This window comes from Petaurus breviceps, unplaced genomic scaffold (assembly GCF_028583685.1).
Source record: "Petaurus breviceps papuanus isolate PSGF00001 unplaced genomic scaffold, PetGlider_PUasm1.0 91133, whole genome shotgun sequence".
In the NCBI taxonomy this organism is placed as follows: Eukaryota; Metazoa; Chordata; class Mammalia; order Diprotodontia; family Petauridae; genus Petaurus; species Petaurus breviceps.
Window position 1 is genome coordinate 82,630,707 of NW_027187419.1, and position 19,688 is coordinate 82,650,394.

At 37.7% G+C, this 19,688-nt stretch overlaps 1 protein-coding gene across 1 annotated transcript in view; it reads left to right on the plus strand.

Annotated features, from left to right (window-relative positions):
• The first annotated feature begins 93 nt into the window (after nucleotides 1-93).
• GALNT5 (polypeptide N-acetylgalactosaminyltransferase 5) overlaps nucleotides 94-19,688 on the plus strand; it is an 81,444-nt gene continuing 61,849 nt past the window's right edge. The window contains exon 1 of the mRNA XM_069080436.1: nucleotides 94-2,097. Within this exon, the coding sequence (XP_068936537.1) occupies nucleotides 626-2,097 (1,472 nt within the window). The 5' untranslated portion in view covers nucleotides 94-625. The remainder of the gene's footprint in view (nucleotides 2,098-19,688) is intronic.

Consider the following 19,688-nt stretch of genomic DNA (forward strand, 5'->3'; position numbering starts at 1 on the left):
GGAAGGAAGGAAGGAAGGAAGGAAGGAAGGAAGGAAGGAAGGAAGGAGGGAGGGAAGAAAGGAAAAAAGAAAGAAAAGAAAGAAAGATTACCCAGTATGGAAGGTGAGTGGCACAAAGTTTTCTGGTTAATTGACTAAAATGGTTTCCTTATGTGAAGTGGTGTTGAGTTACAATTTGAAGAATGAGAACTGGGAGGGGAGAAGAAAACAGCTGAGCCCCAACTTTCCCCTGGGCTTGTCAGAACGTGGACACCAGTTCAACCAGACAAGCGATACCGGAAGCTACCGTGGGGCTGGAATTTACTGCTGCTGCCGGTGCCTAATGCCAGTGTTTACCAGGGGTTTAACCAAGGCAGGCTGAGGACGCATAGATGGTCTGCTGTGAAATGCCACGCAGGCAGAGACTGACAAGCAGCAGCAGGAGCTGAGCTTCCCCCCACCCCCCACCACCACCCGGACTGCTGTTCCTGCTGAGTTTTCAGGGAGAGGGGGTGGGGGGGGAGAGCTGAGGTTTTTTTTTTTTCTTTTTTGCTGCTGCTACTGTTGCTGCTGCCGCCGCTGCTGCTCTGCTCCAGGTAAGCAGCCCGGGGGAAAGAGCGAAAGCCTCAGGGCAAACCCTGAGACGATGAACAAGATCTGGAAGTTTTTCCGAGGAAGCAGGAGAGCTCTGGTTTTCATATTCGCCGCTTCTGTCATCTGGCTGCTGTTTGACATGGCAGCTCTCCGCCTCTCATTCAGTGAGATTAACACGAGGGTCCTCAAGGAAGACCTCATCCGGAGGGGAAGAGAACAATTCAAAGTTCTGCGAGATCCAGAGAAGATGCTGCCCAGCAGCAAAAGGGAAACCAAGCGTCCCGTGAAAGTATCGGAGAGGGGGAAATGGGGCAGAGAAAACTTTAGGAAGACAGAGAACACATTGCTGAAGGCTGAGGACCATGCAGAAAAACTGCAGCAGGAATGGAACGCGCAGCAAATCCCTGGAAAGGGAAACCCAGTGTCTCTGTGGGGACCAGTAGACCTGAGGAGCTTCCCATCACCTTCCCTTCCCCCTCTGAAGAGGGGCAGAAAAGCCAGTTCCAAAGTTAGTAACTCGTCTAACTCATTGGCCCTGATGGGAAGAAAACAAAAGACTTCCAGCAGGTCCCAGGAAACTCCACTCCTAGGAACAAAAGAAATCTCCTTGGCGAAATTAGAAACCGGAGTACCTTCTCATGTCAACCAGGGGGTGCCACCGGAGAAGAATACAATCATGCCAGCAGCATCTGAAGGGCTGAATAAATTGGACTCCAAAAGGACTGCTGCTCCTAAACCAGATGAATCCAAAGCAGAGACACCTGGAGGGCAAAAAGGTAGGAAATTCCACACTGACCCAACAGTGCCAAAATCTGGGGAAAACATAGCATTAAACAAAAGTGAGACTGGGGCCAAAGAAATAAATGGGAATGAGGTTCAATTAGACAGGAATCCTTCCCTGCCCAAGTTTGCTGCCAGCAGAGATCACTTAAAGAGCCACACTGTGAATGAAACAAGAGTAGAAGGCCTGCCAAAGAATGATAGGGTTAAAGTGGATCTTGGGAAGAAATTCAATTTCTCTGAAAGCCACATTGTGATTATAACCAAAGAGGAGGAGTTGAAAATGCAGCCTAAAGAGGTCCCCAGTTCCAAAGACAATCCAATAGTTTTTTCTAAGACACTGGATGAAAGTCAAGGAAGGCACATTCTAAAGAACAGAAGTGAGACATCTTTCCTTTTAGGCACTTCAGAGAAAGCAGGGGTATCTACAACCAACCAAACCCTGCCTGGTGGTTCAGAATTCACAAAAGTCAGCATAGCTATTAAGAACAAGTCCATGACACAGAATCAAATTGGGGGGAAAATACATTTACCTGAAGATCTTGGAATGCATCCAGTATTGAACATTGATGTGACACTTTCTCCAAGGAATCCCAAAGCACCAGGCCAATTTGGAAACCCTGTAGTAGTTCCCCCTGGAAAGGAGAAAGAGGTAAAAAGAAGATGGAAAGAAGGAAACTTCAATGTCTACCTTAGTGATTTGATCCCATTAGACAGAGCCATTGATGATACAAGGCCTACAGGGTAAGATCCATTTCCTTTCTCTTCATCCTAGCTTGTGGGATTTTATGCAAAGCATATTTCCCCTGGGTGAGAGGATACCACTGTGATAGCTTAGAGAACCAATTTACTTTTATCCAGTGTAGATTGTCAAAGTTTGCCATCTTCTACACTAGGAGGGATGACTCCAGGCAAAATTCTGAAGCAGGCACACTTAATTTTTTTTCTTCACCAATTGTTTAACCTCCCTATACCTCAGGGGATAACTAAACTTATGCTATGTCCCCTTTTCCCTAATTCAAATAGATCTAATAAATTCAATTCACACTAAGGTATAAGAAAAATAATAAGGCTTAATTTTTAATCTATTCTTTTTTAACTTACCATTCCAAGGATATATGCAGAAGAAAAAGGAATGAATGTCCAATTCTGGAATTTGAGAGGACAGAATGGAAGTACAGGATCATAGAAAGAATGCTGCAACTAGTCAAAAAAGACCTGTGTTCAAATTCTGAGTGAACAACTTTGTAAACCTTTAGGATTTTATAAATTCACTTTTCAGTAATAACTTATGCCCTATACCCTAGAAATCAAATCATATTTTTCTTTCTAAAAACTTAATTTTTCTATGGCATTCTTTTTTTGAAATAGCATTAAGTAGAGGGAGGGAAAATAGGAGAATTTCAAGATTATGTTTTTACAGAATAAACAGTGTCCAGAAAATGTCTTAGTCCAAAAATATTTAGTAAGCATCAATAGAATGTGTGGCAGTGTAGGAAACACTAAAAGTACATGTTTAATAAATAGCTCAGTCTATGCAGACAACTAAATTAACTGAGAATCAGCAGTACATTATAAAAAATAATAAATCCAGTTCTGGTCAGCTTCATGATGCAGATAACTGGTCCATCATCTAGACCCAGATGATGGTGTCACAGATACAGCCTGCATGCTTCATTTGCCTGGAATGCTCCCAAATACAGCCTGAGCTAAATTAAATGTAATTGTGAAATATTAGAAATAAATAAAAATACAGTAAAACATAGATAATATTACAATACTATATGCAGTCCTCAGGGACACTTATATACAGATTAATGGTCTCTCTTTCTATTTGAGTTTGAAATCAGTGATCTAGACCACCCAGATCATATTGAGATTCATTAATAAAATCATTGTTCAATGATTAACTTTTGAGAGAATTGAAAGATAAGCTGATTAACCTAGATACTGTAGATAGGATCTTCAAGTAGGTTATAGACTAAAGACAGACAATTTAATCAGAATACCAAAGGTACTTAATGAATCATCAAAGTGTCTAATCCATCCAAAAGTTCAAATTACAATTCTTCTATGCCTCCACCTTGTGTACTTCTTATTTAGATCTGCCTTTAAATTCTCCATAGGGAATCCTTTTGCTAAGTCTCCCTTTTGGTCTCTTGACATTGAATAGCAACTAGTGAACCAAGTGGGCTTTCCATCTATTAACCATTGCTCTTGCTAACCCAACTCCTTTTCTGATCAGGTATTCCTCCAATGACATTCTTTATTCTGGTTCATGTGAACAGTTCTGTATTTATAATATGCTACAGCCTACTTACATCATCAGTACCTTTTGCATAATCCGCAAAATTAATCTTTAGAGATCCGATGATTTACAGCCATATATTCTCACCGAAAGGACATTGGTATTAACCAAAAACAAACAAAAAAGTTGGATTTTTGTTTCAGGGAAAAGTTTCAAGTCATTGACAAAGTTGTATAATTTCCTGGATTCAATCCAGCCCAATCCTCTTCCAATTAAATTGTGTCCTCAGGTCATTGTTCATCCAAGTGTCGGTCCAAAAGTATATACTTGTGAACCAGCTTTGTGGACAGTCAATACAATTACATAATCTATCAATGTAAACAATAAGCATTCTTCATCCACTTGGTTTTTCCTATTCGATGAGTTAAGCAAAATTTTTAAGTTATTATGAATCTTATTTAGAAGGTGTATCCCCAGAGAATATTGTTGTTAAAGAATTGGACTTCTGTGGCAGAAGACATCTCAGGATATTTGAACATATTATATGATTTCCCAAACAAAAAACAGTTTAATTTCTTCCTTTTGAATTTTACTATTTTTCTTTATAAGATTCTGTTTTCTCATGTGATCAGTTAAGCCAAATTTTTCAAGTGAATATGATTATAATTTAAGAGGGTCAGCAAGGTTTCAGGACTTGATACACTTAGAGTATCTGAAGGACCACACCATCTATAGGGAGTCCCTCTTCCATTTGGACTATGTTTCAGATGACCTCAACGATAGTGAAAAATACCTTTGATGAGCAGGTCTCCAGGCTTTATCCTCATTTATATTAATAATCATGTGATCATACAATGAAGATAGTTCTGTTATTTCATCTGTCAAGGTATTTTGTATGGATGGTTTTAACATAGACTTGGGGGACATCTTCATAGAGGAGAGTCTTTAAGGCAACATTTTTTAAACTGCATTTCATTGTATTCTATTTGAATTAACGAGCATTTATTTTTTCTTATTCTTGACTCCCTCCTCCACTGGGGAAAAGAAAAAAGAAACATTGTATATACATAGTAAAACAAAAAGAAAAATCTTTTTTATTGGCTATGTCAGAAAATGTTGTCTCGTTCTGCATCTTGGGTCCATCACATCTCTATCAGGAAATGTATATTATATTTCATTATCCTTGTTCTGGAATTACAGTTGGTCATTGTTGGGATTAGAGTTTTTAAGTCTTTCAAAGATACCTGTGTGTTGGGCAGCTAGGTGGCACAGTGAGTAAAGCACAGGCCCCAGAGTCAGGAGGACCTGAGTTTGGTTCTGTCCTCAGACATTTAACATGCACACACACACACACGCAAAACTAGCCATGTAACCTTGGGCAAGTTACTTAATCCCAATTGCCCTCCAAAAGGCAAAAAAAAAAAAAAAAGATACTTGTGTGTAGATTATGGATGGTATTGTGTAAATTGTTCTCCTGTTTCTGCACATGTCACTCTTTCTCAGTTCATAATCTTTCTAGGTTTCTCTGAAATTATCCCTTTCATATGACTTCTTATGACATAATAATATTCCATTATATTCATAAGTCATAATTTGTTCAGTCATTCCTCAATGAAAAAATACCCCCCCCCCTTAGTTTCCAGTTCTTTGTCACAAGAAAAAGAACTTCTACAAATATTTCTGTGCTCATTTTTTAATCTCTTGGAATTTAAGGTATTTTTTTTCTACTGTATCTAATGCTTTTTCATAGTCAGCAAACTTAAGCACAGTGAGCTGTGCTATTTTCTGCACTTTTTTAAAAAAGCAATTGGGGTTAAGTAACTTGCCCAAGGTGACACAGCCAGTTTTTTTGTGTGGGTGTTAAGTATCTGAGGGTGGAACCGATCTGGGTCCTCCCAACTCCAGGGCCAGCGCTCTTACTCACTGCACCACCTAGCCACCCCTTTTCTGCACTTTTCAGTCAATTCTATGACTCTAACTACTTGGCCTATCATGAAATATTTTCCAAAACCCGACTGTTTCCTTCTCATATCTTCATAAAGATGCCCCCAACATATTTGTATATTATTACAATGAAGATTTTTGTAGAGATGGAAAGTAAACAAATTAATCAATAGTTACTAATATTTTCTTGATTACCTGTATTTGGTAGGAATCATACATACTAGATATTTGGTATTCTTCCTCTTTTCATATGTCTTGAAAATTAAAAAAATGTGTCAATTGCAGCACAAACCTCTTTTGTATGTAGTTGTTCTTATACAGCTAAATTGATTTTCTTTGCTTTATCTAATTCCATTTTTACCTCTTCATGGTTAATATTGGGTATCTATAGAACAAAATGTGTTGGCTTCACTATCTGATGGAGAAAAGAAGTTGTTTTCTTAATTGAAATATCCACAGATATTACATTTTTGTCTATATGTTGTTCTTGCAGTTTCATCATTTAATGCTCTTAGGATGGTCTCATACCAAACTTTCTGTAAACTTATTTTTCCTTTATTCTATTTGGCTTTTTATGAAATGACCATTAGCTTCCATTGTGCTGTTCTATGAGATTTTACAATTTAATGTGTATTCTAAACTGGTATTATCTCTGGTTACCATCTATAAGCCCATTGCAAGGAGATCAGATGGTATCATTTCTTACTAATACAGTTTCTAAGCTCATTTAGTTTCTCATTGTGGTGATTGATTTGCCTCAGTTAAAATTCCTTGGAAAATTGTGTTAATCTATGTCAGTGTTTCTTCTTTTATCCATTAGCCATTTTTTTCCAGCATCAATAGTATGTTAAAATAAATTGTTCAAATGAGAACTATTTTAACCTCCCACTACACCTTATATTTTCTACCTTGTAATATGGTATGGATTTTAACTTTTACCTAACAAATCAATGATTTGAATGTTATACAAAGATAGCTAATTCCAAAAATTATGTCCTATCTGTTAAGATATAGTCACTTTGATCTTTTTGTGTTATTATTTGGTGCTGGTCACATTCAGTATCTTCAATACCTTCTATAAGAGAAGAAAGTCTCCTACAAGTATTCAATAATTATCATAATAATAATAATAATAGCTAACACTTATAGAGTACTTTAAAGTTTGCAAAGCTCTTTACAAATATTGCCTCATTTTTATTCTCATAACTACCCAAGTTTATTCAAGAATCTGGCATTCTTTTCAAGCCATAACCTATCCTTTGTTTGGGGGCATTGAAATTACAGGGCATATTAAGCCATTTTTATTTACTGTATAACATCCCCATTTCTAATACAGCATTTACTTCAGCATTAGGGAAAAGTAAATGAATATTTTTTAAAGTTTCACTTATTTCAGATTATAGATTACCAAAGTGATGTTTGCATCTGATAAGAAAAATAACTCTGTGAACTCTATCAGGTAAGACAGATAGTATCTTACTTACAAGGTAGGTTGCAAATTACCTTTGCAGGTAGGTTCTCGGGAGCACAGAACATATTTTTCCCATAAAAATAACTTCATGCATGGTTATTTGATTCCCAGATCAACTCATAAAAACTTCCTTAACCCATAATGTAGCTGAAGTAACAATAATAGTACCAAACTTCATCTAATCATCCTCTATAACATTGTTTCTGTGGGGAAATGAACTCTGAGAAGGAAGGATAACTACTCCCAATCCAAGTGACGGCAGCAATTCAGGAGGTACAGAGGTTCTAGACTACTTGTAGGGGTTAGGGAACAGAGTATACAGCTAGAATTCAGTAATATTTTTAATCCTCTGTATCTGTACCTCTAGATTACTGGGGTCTATCTAGATGATTCCCCTACCTGTTCTGATAAAACAGGAAACAGTAGAGTGCTTCCCTCAGGACCTGAGGATTCACCTGTTGATATGTATGGTTATTCAAAGATGGAGTTGCAAGTCAGTGATGAACTGTATTCATGTAGGTCTGAGCTTAATGGCCATAGATATGAGATATTATAGAGTTTACAGCAGGAAGGCATTTTAAAGATCATCACTTCCAACCTTCTTATTTCAGAGATGAGGAAACTGAGACCACCAAAAGGTTGAGAGGCTTTCCCATGGGTCACAGAAATAGTTAATGGAAAAATTGGAACTAGAAACCAGTTCCTTTGAACTCCAAGCACTCTTTCCAAGGAACCAAACTGCCTCCCTGAAATGGCGCCACATTGTCTGAGTATACTCCTGAATTCTAACTATTCGTTTCCCTGAATGTACAGAAGTCTGGAAATTAAGATATGGAGAATGCCAAGAATTTGAAATGGGGAATGCAACATGAAAATAATAATGAATATAACTCATATTTATGTAGCTATCTATACTAAGCCACCTTTCTCTCAATAATCTTGTGAAGTAAATAATGGAAGCATAATCATCCTCATTTTACAAATGAGGAAACTGAGGTTCAGAGAGGATAAGTGATTTATACATGGTCATGGAGCTAGTGATTTACATCTTAAGTCCTATGCTCTCTTTCCTCTCACAGTAAAGCCATATGTGTTCACCCAAGCCCCAAAGGCTTTTGAAAATTCATCTTTGGGGAAGCTAGGTAGTGCAGTGAATGGAGTACCAGCCCTTTTGTCAGGAGGACCTGAGTTCAAATTTGATCTCAGACACTTGACACTTCCTAGCTGAGTGACCTTGGGCAAGTCAATTAATCTCAATCGCCTTGAGTTCCCCACCCACACACAAAAAAATCATCTTTGTGGTTGAGATGTTATTGTTATTGCAGACTATTTCATTAATACTGTTGGGAGGTTGGCAGACATATATTTAACTTCAATGCCCACCAACACTTCAATGATTCCATCATCTCAATAATGTGGACACTGCCTCCACTGATATAAGTCATATCCTATTCAGGCCTTCTCGTTTTGTGGGATTCTTGTCCATGACCTGTCATACATCCTGTATAGAGGAGAAATCTTCTATTGAAGGGTCCTTCTTCTAGCTTTATTTTTTAACCATTCCATGAATACCAGTGCTTATCTCAGACACCTGCGCTATCTCTTACCCTCAAAACATGGCCGGCCTACCTCCTTTGCCTGTGATACATAGACTTGATGATGCCTTGATACTGTTTTGTAAGCACAAATCATCATTAACATGCTGCAGTCCATTAGTGCCTACCATATACTTTTCCACTGGTCTTTGGGGGTCACCTGCAATTTTTATTCTTTTGAGATCAGTGCATTTGATAATTTGCAAGCTTGGTGCATCAACTTGAGAACATCAGTGTTAAAGATTATTTTTGTGGTAGCAACCATGTAGGGATCTTTAAACATGGTAAATATTTCCCAAACACAATTCAGTCCAATCTCTTCCTATAGAACTTCAATAGGTTTTTTGGGGAAAGTTCTTTATAGCTAGATTCTAGCATTTTCAAGTCTCATCAGGTCCATCCCTACAAAAGGTCCCATAAAGCAGTTCCAAACTGAAATCCCATAAGATACCTTCTGATTTAAGTGTCACAGGTCAAAGAGTATTACCTCTATCCTCAAAGAACCTGGGTTCAAATCTTGCATCTGCTGCTAACTACATCGGGCAAGTTATTTTACCATAGTTCTGTTACTTCCTGTATGACTCTGGAGTATTGCACTTCAATAAGTCTCAGTTACCTCAACTGAGGTAAAAAATGAAAGATTAGATTAAATTACTTCTGAGGTTACTTCTAGAACTAGTTCTAAGATCCTATCATTGTATTTCAGCCCTGGGCTAATAACACAAAACACAAACCAAAATCCATACTTTAGGTAAATTGGATTTTAAAGTTTAAGACTACTTACTCTAACTTAAACAGCAAGAAAATTTGGGTGTGAAGTTAACTATTGCCTGGGGAAATGTGGAAAGGCACAAAAGGCATTCATTTAGGTCTTCATGCTCATAGTATTAACCAAGTGTCCTCTGGTTTCAGAGACTTCTGCTAGATAGCAAAACATAGTCCAGAGAAGGAAAAAAGTACTACTCTGGACACTTGCAGACAAAATTTCTTCTATCCAATGGATGGTGCCTGCAAATTTAACAGAAAAAAAGATGATTGTTTAGGAGGATGAGTCAGAATGTGTGGTGAAGCAGCTTCCTCACATAAGAGGCTTTGGTTAAATATAAGCATACCGTTAGGCCAGACAGCCCTCCAGAATCCTGCCCATCTGATTTTCCATTACTTTCATATGAATGAAACAAAAGTCTTCAAGGGTGAAAGAAAGGAGGAAATATTCTACAGGTTGCTTCATGCCAAGATCACTGAAGCATTTTATTCTTTTAATTAGTTTAATAAGTCAAGAAGCAGCATGACATAGTATATAGAGAGATAGTCTTTGAAGTCTGTATTCAAGTCTCTGTAAAATAAATAAATAAATGTCAGCCTTTGAATAATCTATAGTATATATAGCAAGATACATAGAGGCTGTGTGATCTTAGCAAAAGCACTTGGTGCCCTAGGCAACTCCCTAAGACTATACATTGCAGAGAAGATGCCAACCTGTATTGGTCAAGAAAGTTTCCTATAGAAATAAAATCACAAGTCTAATTTTTATCCCTAATTGAAGATCACATGTATTCGTTTTCTCAACCAACTTGTCAAGATATTGAAAATAGCTTAGTAATCATTTCATTGGGACTAGAAGGTTTTGGTCTCTTCTCCAGAGCCTTGACAAAACTAATTTGCCATTGGGAGTGTCAACTAGCTGAAAGAAAAGTACCAGTCATTGCCTGAAGGAAATTCCAATATATTTAGGAAAAGATTTACTCAGATAAAACCATTAGAGAATAACACAAGATGCTATATTTTCTTATGCTTGAATAATTCAATGGAGCAGCAAGGTGGGCTTTGGAGGACTCTACTGGCAAAGTCCTTGTTCCCCCTCATATGCACTCATGGTATAGGTAGCAAATGCTAAGACTGGTTTGGAAAAGATAACAATCAGGAAAGGTTTATAGGCTTATTCAGGGACATGAGACTGGATATATGGGTCTTATGGAATGGTTTGAATTTGGGGACATAGTAGAGTGGATAAGGCATTTCAAGTGGCAGCAAATGAATGATCAAAGATTCAGAAAGGGGGATGAGCATAGCATGAATCAGAAAGTGAAGAAGGCAGCTTGAGCTAAACCTTTTGTTTATACATTGATATTATATTAATTATATTATATTTAGCATCATTACATATAATATAATAATTTATTATTATTTTGTAGATATTTATAAACTGAGACCTAGAATGGTTGCATATTTCTGTATGATGACTCTGGTTCTGAAATGTGGGTGACCCTTAACTCTCTACAGTCATTATATATAATAATAATAGCTAACCCTTATATAGGGGCAGTTAAATGGCTCAGTGAATAGAGTACTGAGCCTGAAGCCAGGAAGGCCTGAATTCAAATCTGAACTTCAGATTTTGATCTTTGAATCATACTTACTAGCTGTGTGACCCTGGGCAAGTAACTTAACCTCTGTCTGCCTTAATCCACTGGAGCAGGAAATAGCAGACTACTACTGTATCCTTGCCAAGAAAGCCTTATGAATAGTAGGGTCCATGGAGTCATAAAGAGTCAGATGTGACTGAATGATGGAACAACAACATTTCTATACTGCTTACTGTGTTGCAGGTATTATGTTAAGCACTTTATAATTGTGTGTGTGTGTGTGTGTGTATGCTTCACCATTCTTTATGGGATCTATTTCTGTAGTTCTGTCTCATGGGTTGCTCCCTTCACTGATCATGGTTTTCTTTGTGGTGCATGTTAGATTAATCTTAAAATCAATATTTGACGTTCTAAGATGATGGGGTCCTAGGATTTAAAGAAAGAAGGATATTTAAGATCATCTTCTAATCTAAGCACTTTATTTGATGGATAAGAAAACTAAGCCCTGCACCTCCACCACCCCCACACCTATAAATGAAGTGATTCTGTAGGGACAGAAATAGCACAACTGGGATTTGAACACAGTTTCGCTGATTCCAAATCCATTGTTCTTTCTACTATACAACACCTCATGTGGAAACCCCATTTTGATTCATAATAAAGGAAAGGAGTTGTTTATCTGAGGTAGTTGAGCTTAATGTGATTCTCATAGGCTTCACCAGACTGCAAAGACATCCATGACAAACATTTTTAAAAAGGTTAAGAACCTCTAATATAGAATCTGTGAATTCTATTTTTCTTCAGAATGAATTGCTGAAAATCAATTAATCTGTGGCATATACTCTATAGTTACTTTCTTTACTTTTGGCCTTTATGATAGGTTCTTTTCCTTTTTCTTTGTGGGGGGGGGAAAGGAAGGGGGGAAGAGGAATGTGTGATTTAATAAGTATAAGAAACTCCCAGTGAGAACCTCCCTCTATCAATGTAACTCTGAATCTTCTTGGCAGCTTGGATCTATGGAGAGTTTCCTGGATGCAGATAGCATCTTTTTTCATATGTCCTTTATAGTTAATTGGGGGGTATTTATAAAAGTCAAAATGGTTAATTTGCTCAAAATCATTCTTAAAACAATTTTGCTTTTACTATATACAATGATCTCTTGGTTCTGATCATTTTGCTCTTCATTACTTCATACAGGTCTTTCCATATTTTTCTAAGAACATTGAACTCATCATTTCTTATATCACAGTAGTATTCCATCACTAACATATACCACAACTTGTCCAGCCATTTCCCAGAGAAAGAACTGATAAATAGAAGTATGTATAGAATGAATTTTACATATATGTACTTACTTGTGTCTAATAATAGCCATCTCTGGGATAAAAAGAAAACAAAAAAAAGGAAAAAAGAAAAGGAAGTTTACATGATAAAAGGAATAGCAAGTTGTACATAATAGATTTTCAGTATCACATGCAATCATATTTTTAAATTATAGTATGTTATAAAAATGCTTTTTTATTCCATAAATAAAAAATTTTAAAAATTAAAGGAAGAGAGAGAGATTACGTAACTTGCCCAAAATCCCACAGCCAGTACAGTATCAGAGGCAGAACCTGAATTCAAATCCTCCTGACCCTAAGGTCACCTTTGTATCCAAAGCTATGTAATAATCCAGATAAAATTATGTTTGTGTGGCATACCCATCAGCTTGATTCTTGAAGGATGTGTTAAATTCAATTAAATCAACATTATTAAGCATTTGAAAGGTAGCACAATTAATTGAGTAGAGTGGAGGCGTCTAAGACACAGTCTATGGGCTGAAAATGTCCCATAAAACTTCAGAGTGAGGCCTAAATCAGATTAAAATGTAATTGGGAAATGTTTAAAAATTAAAATAGGGGGCGGCTAGGTGGTGCGGTGAATAGAGCACCGGCCCTGGAATCAGGAGGACTTAAATTCAAATCCAACCTCAGACACTTAACACTTACTAACCCTGTGACCTTGGGCAAGTCACTTAACCCCAATTGCCCTGCCTTCCCCCCTCCAAAAAAAAATAAATTAAAATACAATACAAAATAGATAACATTAATTTGTGGTTTTCAAAGTCAATATGGGCCTGCAGAGATTCACTTCTATTTGAGTTAGATATCACTAGGGAAGAGGACTAGACTTGGATGTGAAACCTGCCTCTGACACAGGCACAAACTTGAACAAATCACTTAATCTCTCTGTAGTCCAGGACACTTTCTAAGGTTCTAAGTAACAAATGAGTCTGATTTCCTTCAGTGGAGAGAATTTCTACATTGGGAGTTACCCAGCACTAATAAAATTATTGGTCCAGGCCCTCTTCCCTCCTGAAAAAAAAATATATATATATTCTTTAAAAACAACTACAGTGTTAGAGAGTATGTATAATGTTATGAAAAACAACAAACTACAAATATAGACCTGTCTTCAGGACACATACAGAAGAATAATACCAACCACAATATGTTTGTGGTGAAGAAGAGAGCAAGATAACAGGTTTTTGTTAAAAAGAAAACCAATGTTTTTGGCCACAATATTTAGCATGATACATTTATAGAAGTGTAATGCAATATGTGGAGCATATATGCAGTGTGATTATAGGTAGAATGTGATAGCATGTGTGAGACAGCTACGTGACACTGGACTTGGAGACAGGAATACCTGAATTTGAATCCTGCCTCAGATATTTACTAACTTGTGATCTTGGACAAGTTACTTACCTCTCTCTGCCTCAGTTTCCTCATCTGTACAATGGGAACCCTAAAGTACTATGCAAGTGTTATTACTAGTACTATTATTATCCTTATTATGGGAGGCAAAGGAGAGATCCAATGTACATTAAAAAAAAAAAACTCTAGTGTTTTACACAATGCCTAGTCCACAGTAGGTGTTTAATAAATGCTTGGTTGAAGGTAGAGTAGTGGAGAGAATGTTGGATTAGGAGTCAGATGAAGTCTGTTCAAATCTTGGCTTTGCTACTTTTAGCCTCTGTGACCTTGGGCAAGTCATTTAACATTTCTGGGCCTCAGTTCCTCATCTACAAAATGAGAGGCTTGGACCAAATGAACTCAGAGATTCCTTCCAACTCTAGCCCTATGATCTTACAGATTAAAGATCACTTTCAGGCTGGAGGGGTCAGAGAAAGCTTAACTGAGGAGTTGGCATGTGAGTTTAGCCTTATAAAAAGAGAAGAATTTCAAAAAGCAAAGATGAAGAGGGAATCCATGCCAGGGTTCAGAACTAGCTTCAGAACTACGCAGAGTGGGTATGAGTTCAGGTCCAGATCATTTAACTGGATTATAGAGTACATCAAAGAAAGTCATGTAAAATAGAACTGGAAAGGTAAATTCAAGGCAGATTGTAAAGTTTCTAGCTTCTAGTTTCTCTTCTGAGCTCTGGTCCTGAATCACCAACTGATTATTGTGTATTTCCCATAGGCATCCCAAACCCAACATATTCAAAACAGGCATTGTAATCTTCCTTTCAAAGCCTATTCATCTTCCTACTTTCCCTATTTCTGTAGAAAGTACCACCATTTTCTAGTCACTCAGGGTCAAAACCTTGGAGTCAACCTCTATTCTTTGATCTTCCTCACCCCCAGCTCCATATTGAATATCCTCCACAAAACCTCTCACACTTGTATCCCTTTCTTCATTGATATATACTGTGATTCTCATTAGTTCTCACTTGAACAATTCCAATAGCCTCCTAATTGCCCTTCACCACTCCACCAGTCTTTTGCCTCTCTAGCCCATTTTCCACACAATTGTCAAAGTGATATTTGTAAAGCACAGATCTGACCACAATACTCCCGCCCCTCCCCCCCCAAGAAGCTCCTTTTGGATTATACATTACTCTCCTTCACACTCTCAGAGACTGAGCCAAACTATTCTACCAGCTGGCCTTCATGCCTACCATTCCATGTAACAACTCTGTGCCCCTGTGCCCAAAAGGCACTCCCTCCTCCCCTCTGCTTCTTAGAATTCTATCTCCTTTTAAAATTTAGCTCAAGTACCACCTTCTGTGTGAGGCCTTGAATGATTCTCTGACCCTAAAATGCACCTACTAATAACCCACAAATTACCTTGTTTTTACTTTGTATGTATTTCCTGCATACTTTTGTGTGCATACTGTTATATTGTAAAATAGTGGAGATAAGGAACTGTATCATCCCTGTATTTCTATCTTCAGCACATAGCACAGAGCCTAGCACATAGTAGGTCCTTAATAAGCACTTGATGAATGATTGTTTTAGGTTATAGATAGTAATTTCCCTCTTGGTTTCAAGTCCCACAAGACTTATAGGGAAAATGGAGTTAGAGGCATAGTTCAACAATTTCATCAGTGACACATTAAAAAAGTATAATAACCTAACAAAAATAGTATCAGAGTTTTATATGTGTTAAATGGTTAAGAAATGCATAAATGCTACAATAAATAATAGAATTATCCATAGCCTCTGGCTGCTACTCTTTACCTCTCCCCACCACCACTACCGTCATGGGTCTGGGCTATGGTGCAAGAAGGAAGTCTTGTCAAAGTACAATACTAGGATTCATTCCATTTAGGATGAAAAAGCTGAGAATGAATAAGCAAAGCACAACCTTGTAGGGTAACACACGAGGTGAACTGGAGTGCCTAGTAAATGTTTGAGATGTGTACATTTTGTATATTAATACGGAACTCAATTCATCTGAATGCAGTTCTCTTCATTCTTCCTATTTCTCAGGGATGAAATTAAGCATAAGCAAAAATGAAATTCATGTTGCACTCAAATTGTTCCCTGATATATCAAGCACATTGGAACAAATTTGAATTTTTCAAACAAATATCATAGCAGAACTGAATGTATTAAATTCCTCCTAAGTACTAAAGAAGATAGTTCTCTCCTGGACAGAAAAGTGTCCTTATCTATAACAAACTCTTTCTGCTTCATTGTGTAAGATTAATTCTCCTGAGTATGCAGATTGAGTCAGGGAGCCAAGTCAGCCCATTACTGAAGGCCACTACAAAAATAGATGGTCTCAAATAGAGAGGGTCTAGACTGGAATGGTGACAAAAGAAATGGAAAGGGATAAATATGGGAAGAAAAACGTTTTTAGTGCGGGGTTAGGCTACATGACTTTTGAGGTTCACTCTTTCTGATTCTCTAATTACATAACTCAGTAAGTGTATACATTGGCTTATTGTGAGATAAGTTAGATAGGATGGGGTGAGCCTCTGGAGGTCCTTTAAATCCAGGATGAAGAGCTTGTACTTTAAAAATAATACAAGCAATTACCATCAACAAACAAATTAGGCGCCTCCAGTGCGCAGAATACTGTACAGCTTGATGGATAGAGACAAATTATAGTCAATTAAGGAGACAAGATGTGTACAAAGGACCATAATAGAAAATAATAATACATTATGCATGTAAACAATAGGTGCAAACAATGTAGTTTATGAGGTCCAAAGAAGGAAAGGTGATTACAAATTGAAAGGATCAGGGATAGCTTCATGGATCAAATAGGGCCATGAGGTTTGGGGGGGGTGGGTAAGAAATTGGATTCTAGGCACAAGAAAAAGGTGAGCAAAATTACAGAATCCAAAAACTGCAAGATCTGTATGAAGAACATCAAGTAATCCAGTTTGGATGAAGTATAGAGTATAGAAATGGAGAATTATGAGATAAGGCTGGAAAAGATGTGATGTTGTAGGTAATTGAAAGCATTCATAGGTTGTTAAGCAGATGACTGACACTGTGAAAGTCAGTCAATCAACAAACATTTCTTAAGCACCTCTTATTTTCCGGATTCAATACTAAGGGATGAGTGCTGGGTATACATATCCTCATGAGGGAGACAGCCATGTAAACATCTATATCTTCCCTTGGAGTTGAAAACACTGCTTCTTTCCTGGGGATTTGCTAAAGTTTAAAATCAAATTCTTTCCTTTGGATGCTGAGTATAGTTTTGTTTTTTTGTTTTTGCTTTTTATGACTGTAATTCATTGCATTCAGTACTCAGGAAAAAAGCAGCCCTGCTGAAGTGAAACACAGGCAGTCTTGTCCACTAAAAACCAGGGAAAATTTGCTTGGAAATGCCATCTTTGGGGGAAATAAATCATTCTTTTGACCAACAGTTAGAGTCAAGATGTCATCCTGAAAAGGACCCTATTTTAAGTGTGCTTTTTTAAGTCTACATTTAGTGGAAGTAGGTTTAAATAGATGTTTGTTGCCAGAGTTTAGGTTTTAAAATTACGCTTAAAAAATAAACTGTGGTACCATTCCTTTCCTACCACTTCCATGTGCCATCACACAACTGGATCACTTAATTTGGAACTCTGCAAGCTTAGGAACTCTGGCAAGCAACTCAGTGAACCAATTAAGCTCATCCTCAGGACTCTTTCTTCCCAGAACTTCAATTACAGACCAGAGAGGACTATGAAACTGTACATCAATAATTGGCTTCTTCCTTATGCAGCCAAAGTGAGGTTTTCATTAGCAACTTTGAAAAATGTCCAAATGATACTACTCTCTGGTGAGAAACCAATTTGAATTATTTCAGAAAAAAAACTTTCAATTGCAGAGCATTCTACACAAGTCCCAGAAGGTCAGATTACTGTGGTGAGAGCACAGAAGCCAAGTTCAAGGTTAACCCTATTGTTCCAGATGCTTTTGGTTTGAAAGGACTGGTTTATTTCCCTCCTTTGACACTGCCACCACCCTACTGCAGGATCTCATCATCTCATGTCTAGACTATTGCAATAGTCTGCTGGCAGGTCTGCCTCCCTTGTGTCTCTTCCTGCCGTATCTGTCACTCACCTCTCAGAGTGATCAACCTAAAGTACAAGTCTGAGCATGTGACCCCTCATCCAGTAAACTCCAATAGCTTCCTTTTACCTCTGGGGTCAAAAATAAAATCCTCTGGCTTTTCAAGCCCTTCATAACCTGACTCTTACCTTTTCAGGCTTCTTATATTTTACTCCCCTCTGCACACTCTACTGTCTAGTGACATTGGTCTCCATGATGTTCCTCCCACATGACACTACTGTCTTCCAACTCAGAGCATTTTCATTGGCTGTTCCTCATTGCTGGAAATCTGTCCCTCCTCGTCTATATCTCAGGCTTTCCTGGCTTCTTTTGTGTTAAATCTCAGCTAAAGTCCCACCTTCTATAATAAGTCTTTCCTAATCCTCCTTAATCTTAGTGCCTTCCCTCTGAGATTATATCTCATTTTTTCTTATCTCTATCAGGTTTGTACATGGTTGTTTCCCTGTTGTCTTCCCCACTAGAGAGTGATCTCCTTGAAGGAGATACTGTCTTTTACCTTCTTTTGGATCCCCAGCACTTGGCACAGTGTCTGGTATATAATAGATATATAATAAAAGCTTGCTGGCTGCTCATTAACTTAGTTTATGAGAATGTCAAACTTCTCCTGCTTTGAGTTCCCATTCAGAAAGCAGGGACTCTAATGGAGCAATCTATCCAGACTGGATAGGCAAAGAGGTTGGGGCTAACTCCCACTTGTAAGAATACTGCCCATAATGTGTCAAAAGGAAATTTTATTAAAAAGAGAGAAAATACCATAAATATCATCTTTCAATAAATAATAATCAATGATATCATAGATTTAGACTAGAAAGAAACTTTAGAAGTCTAGTCAAAATCTCTCATCTTACAGAAAGGAAAATGGCACCTAAGGAAGTTTTGAATATCCTAATATCACACAATAGTAAATAGCATGGTTAGAACTGGAATAGAACCCAGGGTCTTTGGACCCCAGAACTAAGGATCTTTCCACTGGACCATAGATTTACCACTCAGAAAGCCCTTAGTATTCATTAAGTTCAATACCCTCCTTTAATCCAAGATGAAACTGGGGTCTGAGGATAGGGGAGTAATTTGCTTAACCCCCAAAATGGAGTGAACAACAGTGTTTTTGAACTCAGGTCTTCTGACACAAAATGTCATACTCTGCTAATTCAGGCTGTCCTACAAGGTACCACAGCAAATATTCCTTAATGTCTCCTAGAGTCCCAGCATTACACAGCCTCTAATGCCATGGTCTTCTGCAAATCAAGCATGAATAGTCTACCATATTGTTGCTCCAAGTGTACAGGTGGTGAAGAAGTCTGCATGCTTGTCTGCAGTGGCCCTGTGGGAAACAGGTGTTCTCCACTACGATCTGTTCATATCCATCATTACCATTCTCTTCTCTCCTGCTTTTCAAGTGATGTTTCCTCTGCTATCCTCTCTTGGCATTAGAGGATACACCATTTACTCTGATTATCTTAGTGCAAATCAAGGCAGTCAAAGGGATCCTTTGTCTATCACAACTCTCCCCTGAAGAATTTGCCACTCTAGACTTCCCCTAGTTAAGACATGTCATCCACAGAATCTCATTAGGCCACATTGGAGCCCACTTTCCTCTGTTCCTATCCTTAGCTACAAGAAAGTCCTGGACACTGAGCCTATATCTGTATCAAGTAAGAGGGGATTGTGCATGTTGATAAATTTCCTTATTCCCCTCCAAAAGGTATATATATTTATGCATGTAGATGTATAATATATTTATACACACATACATGTGTGTATATGCATATATGCATGTATATATGTATGTGAATAAATATACATGTGTATATGTATATGGGCGGTTTAAATGACTGAAAGGTACATCAAACAACTGCCATACTTC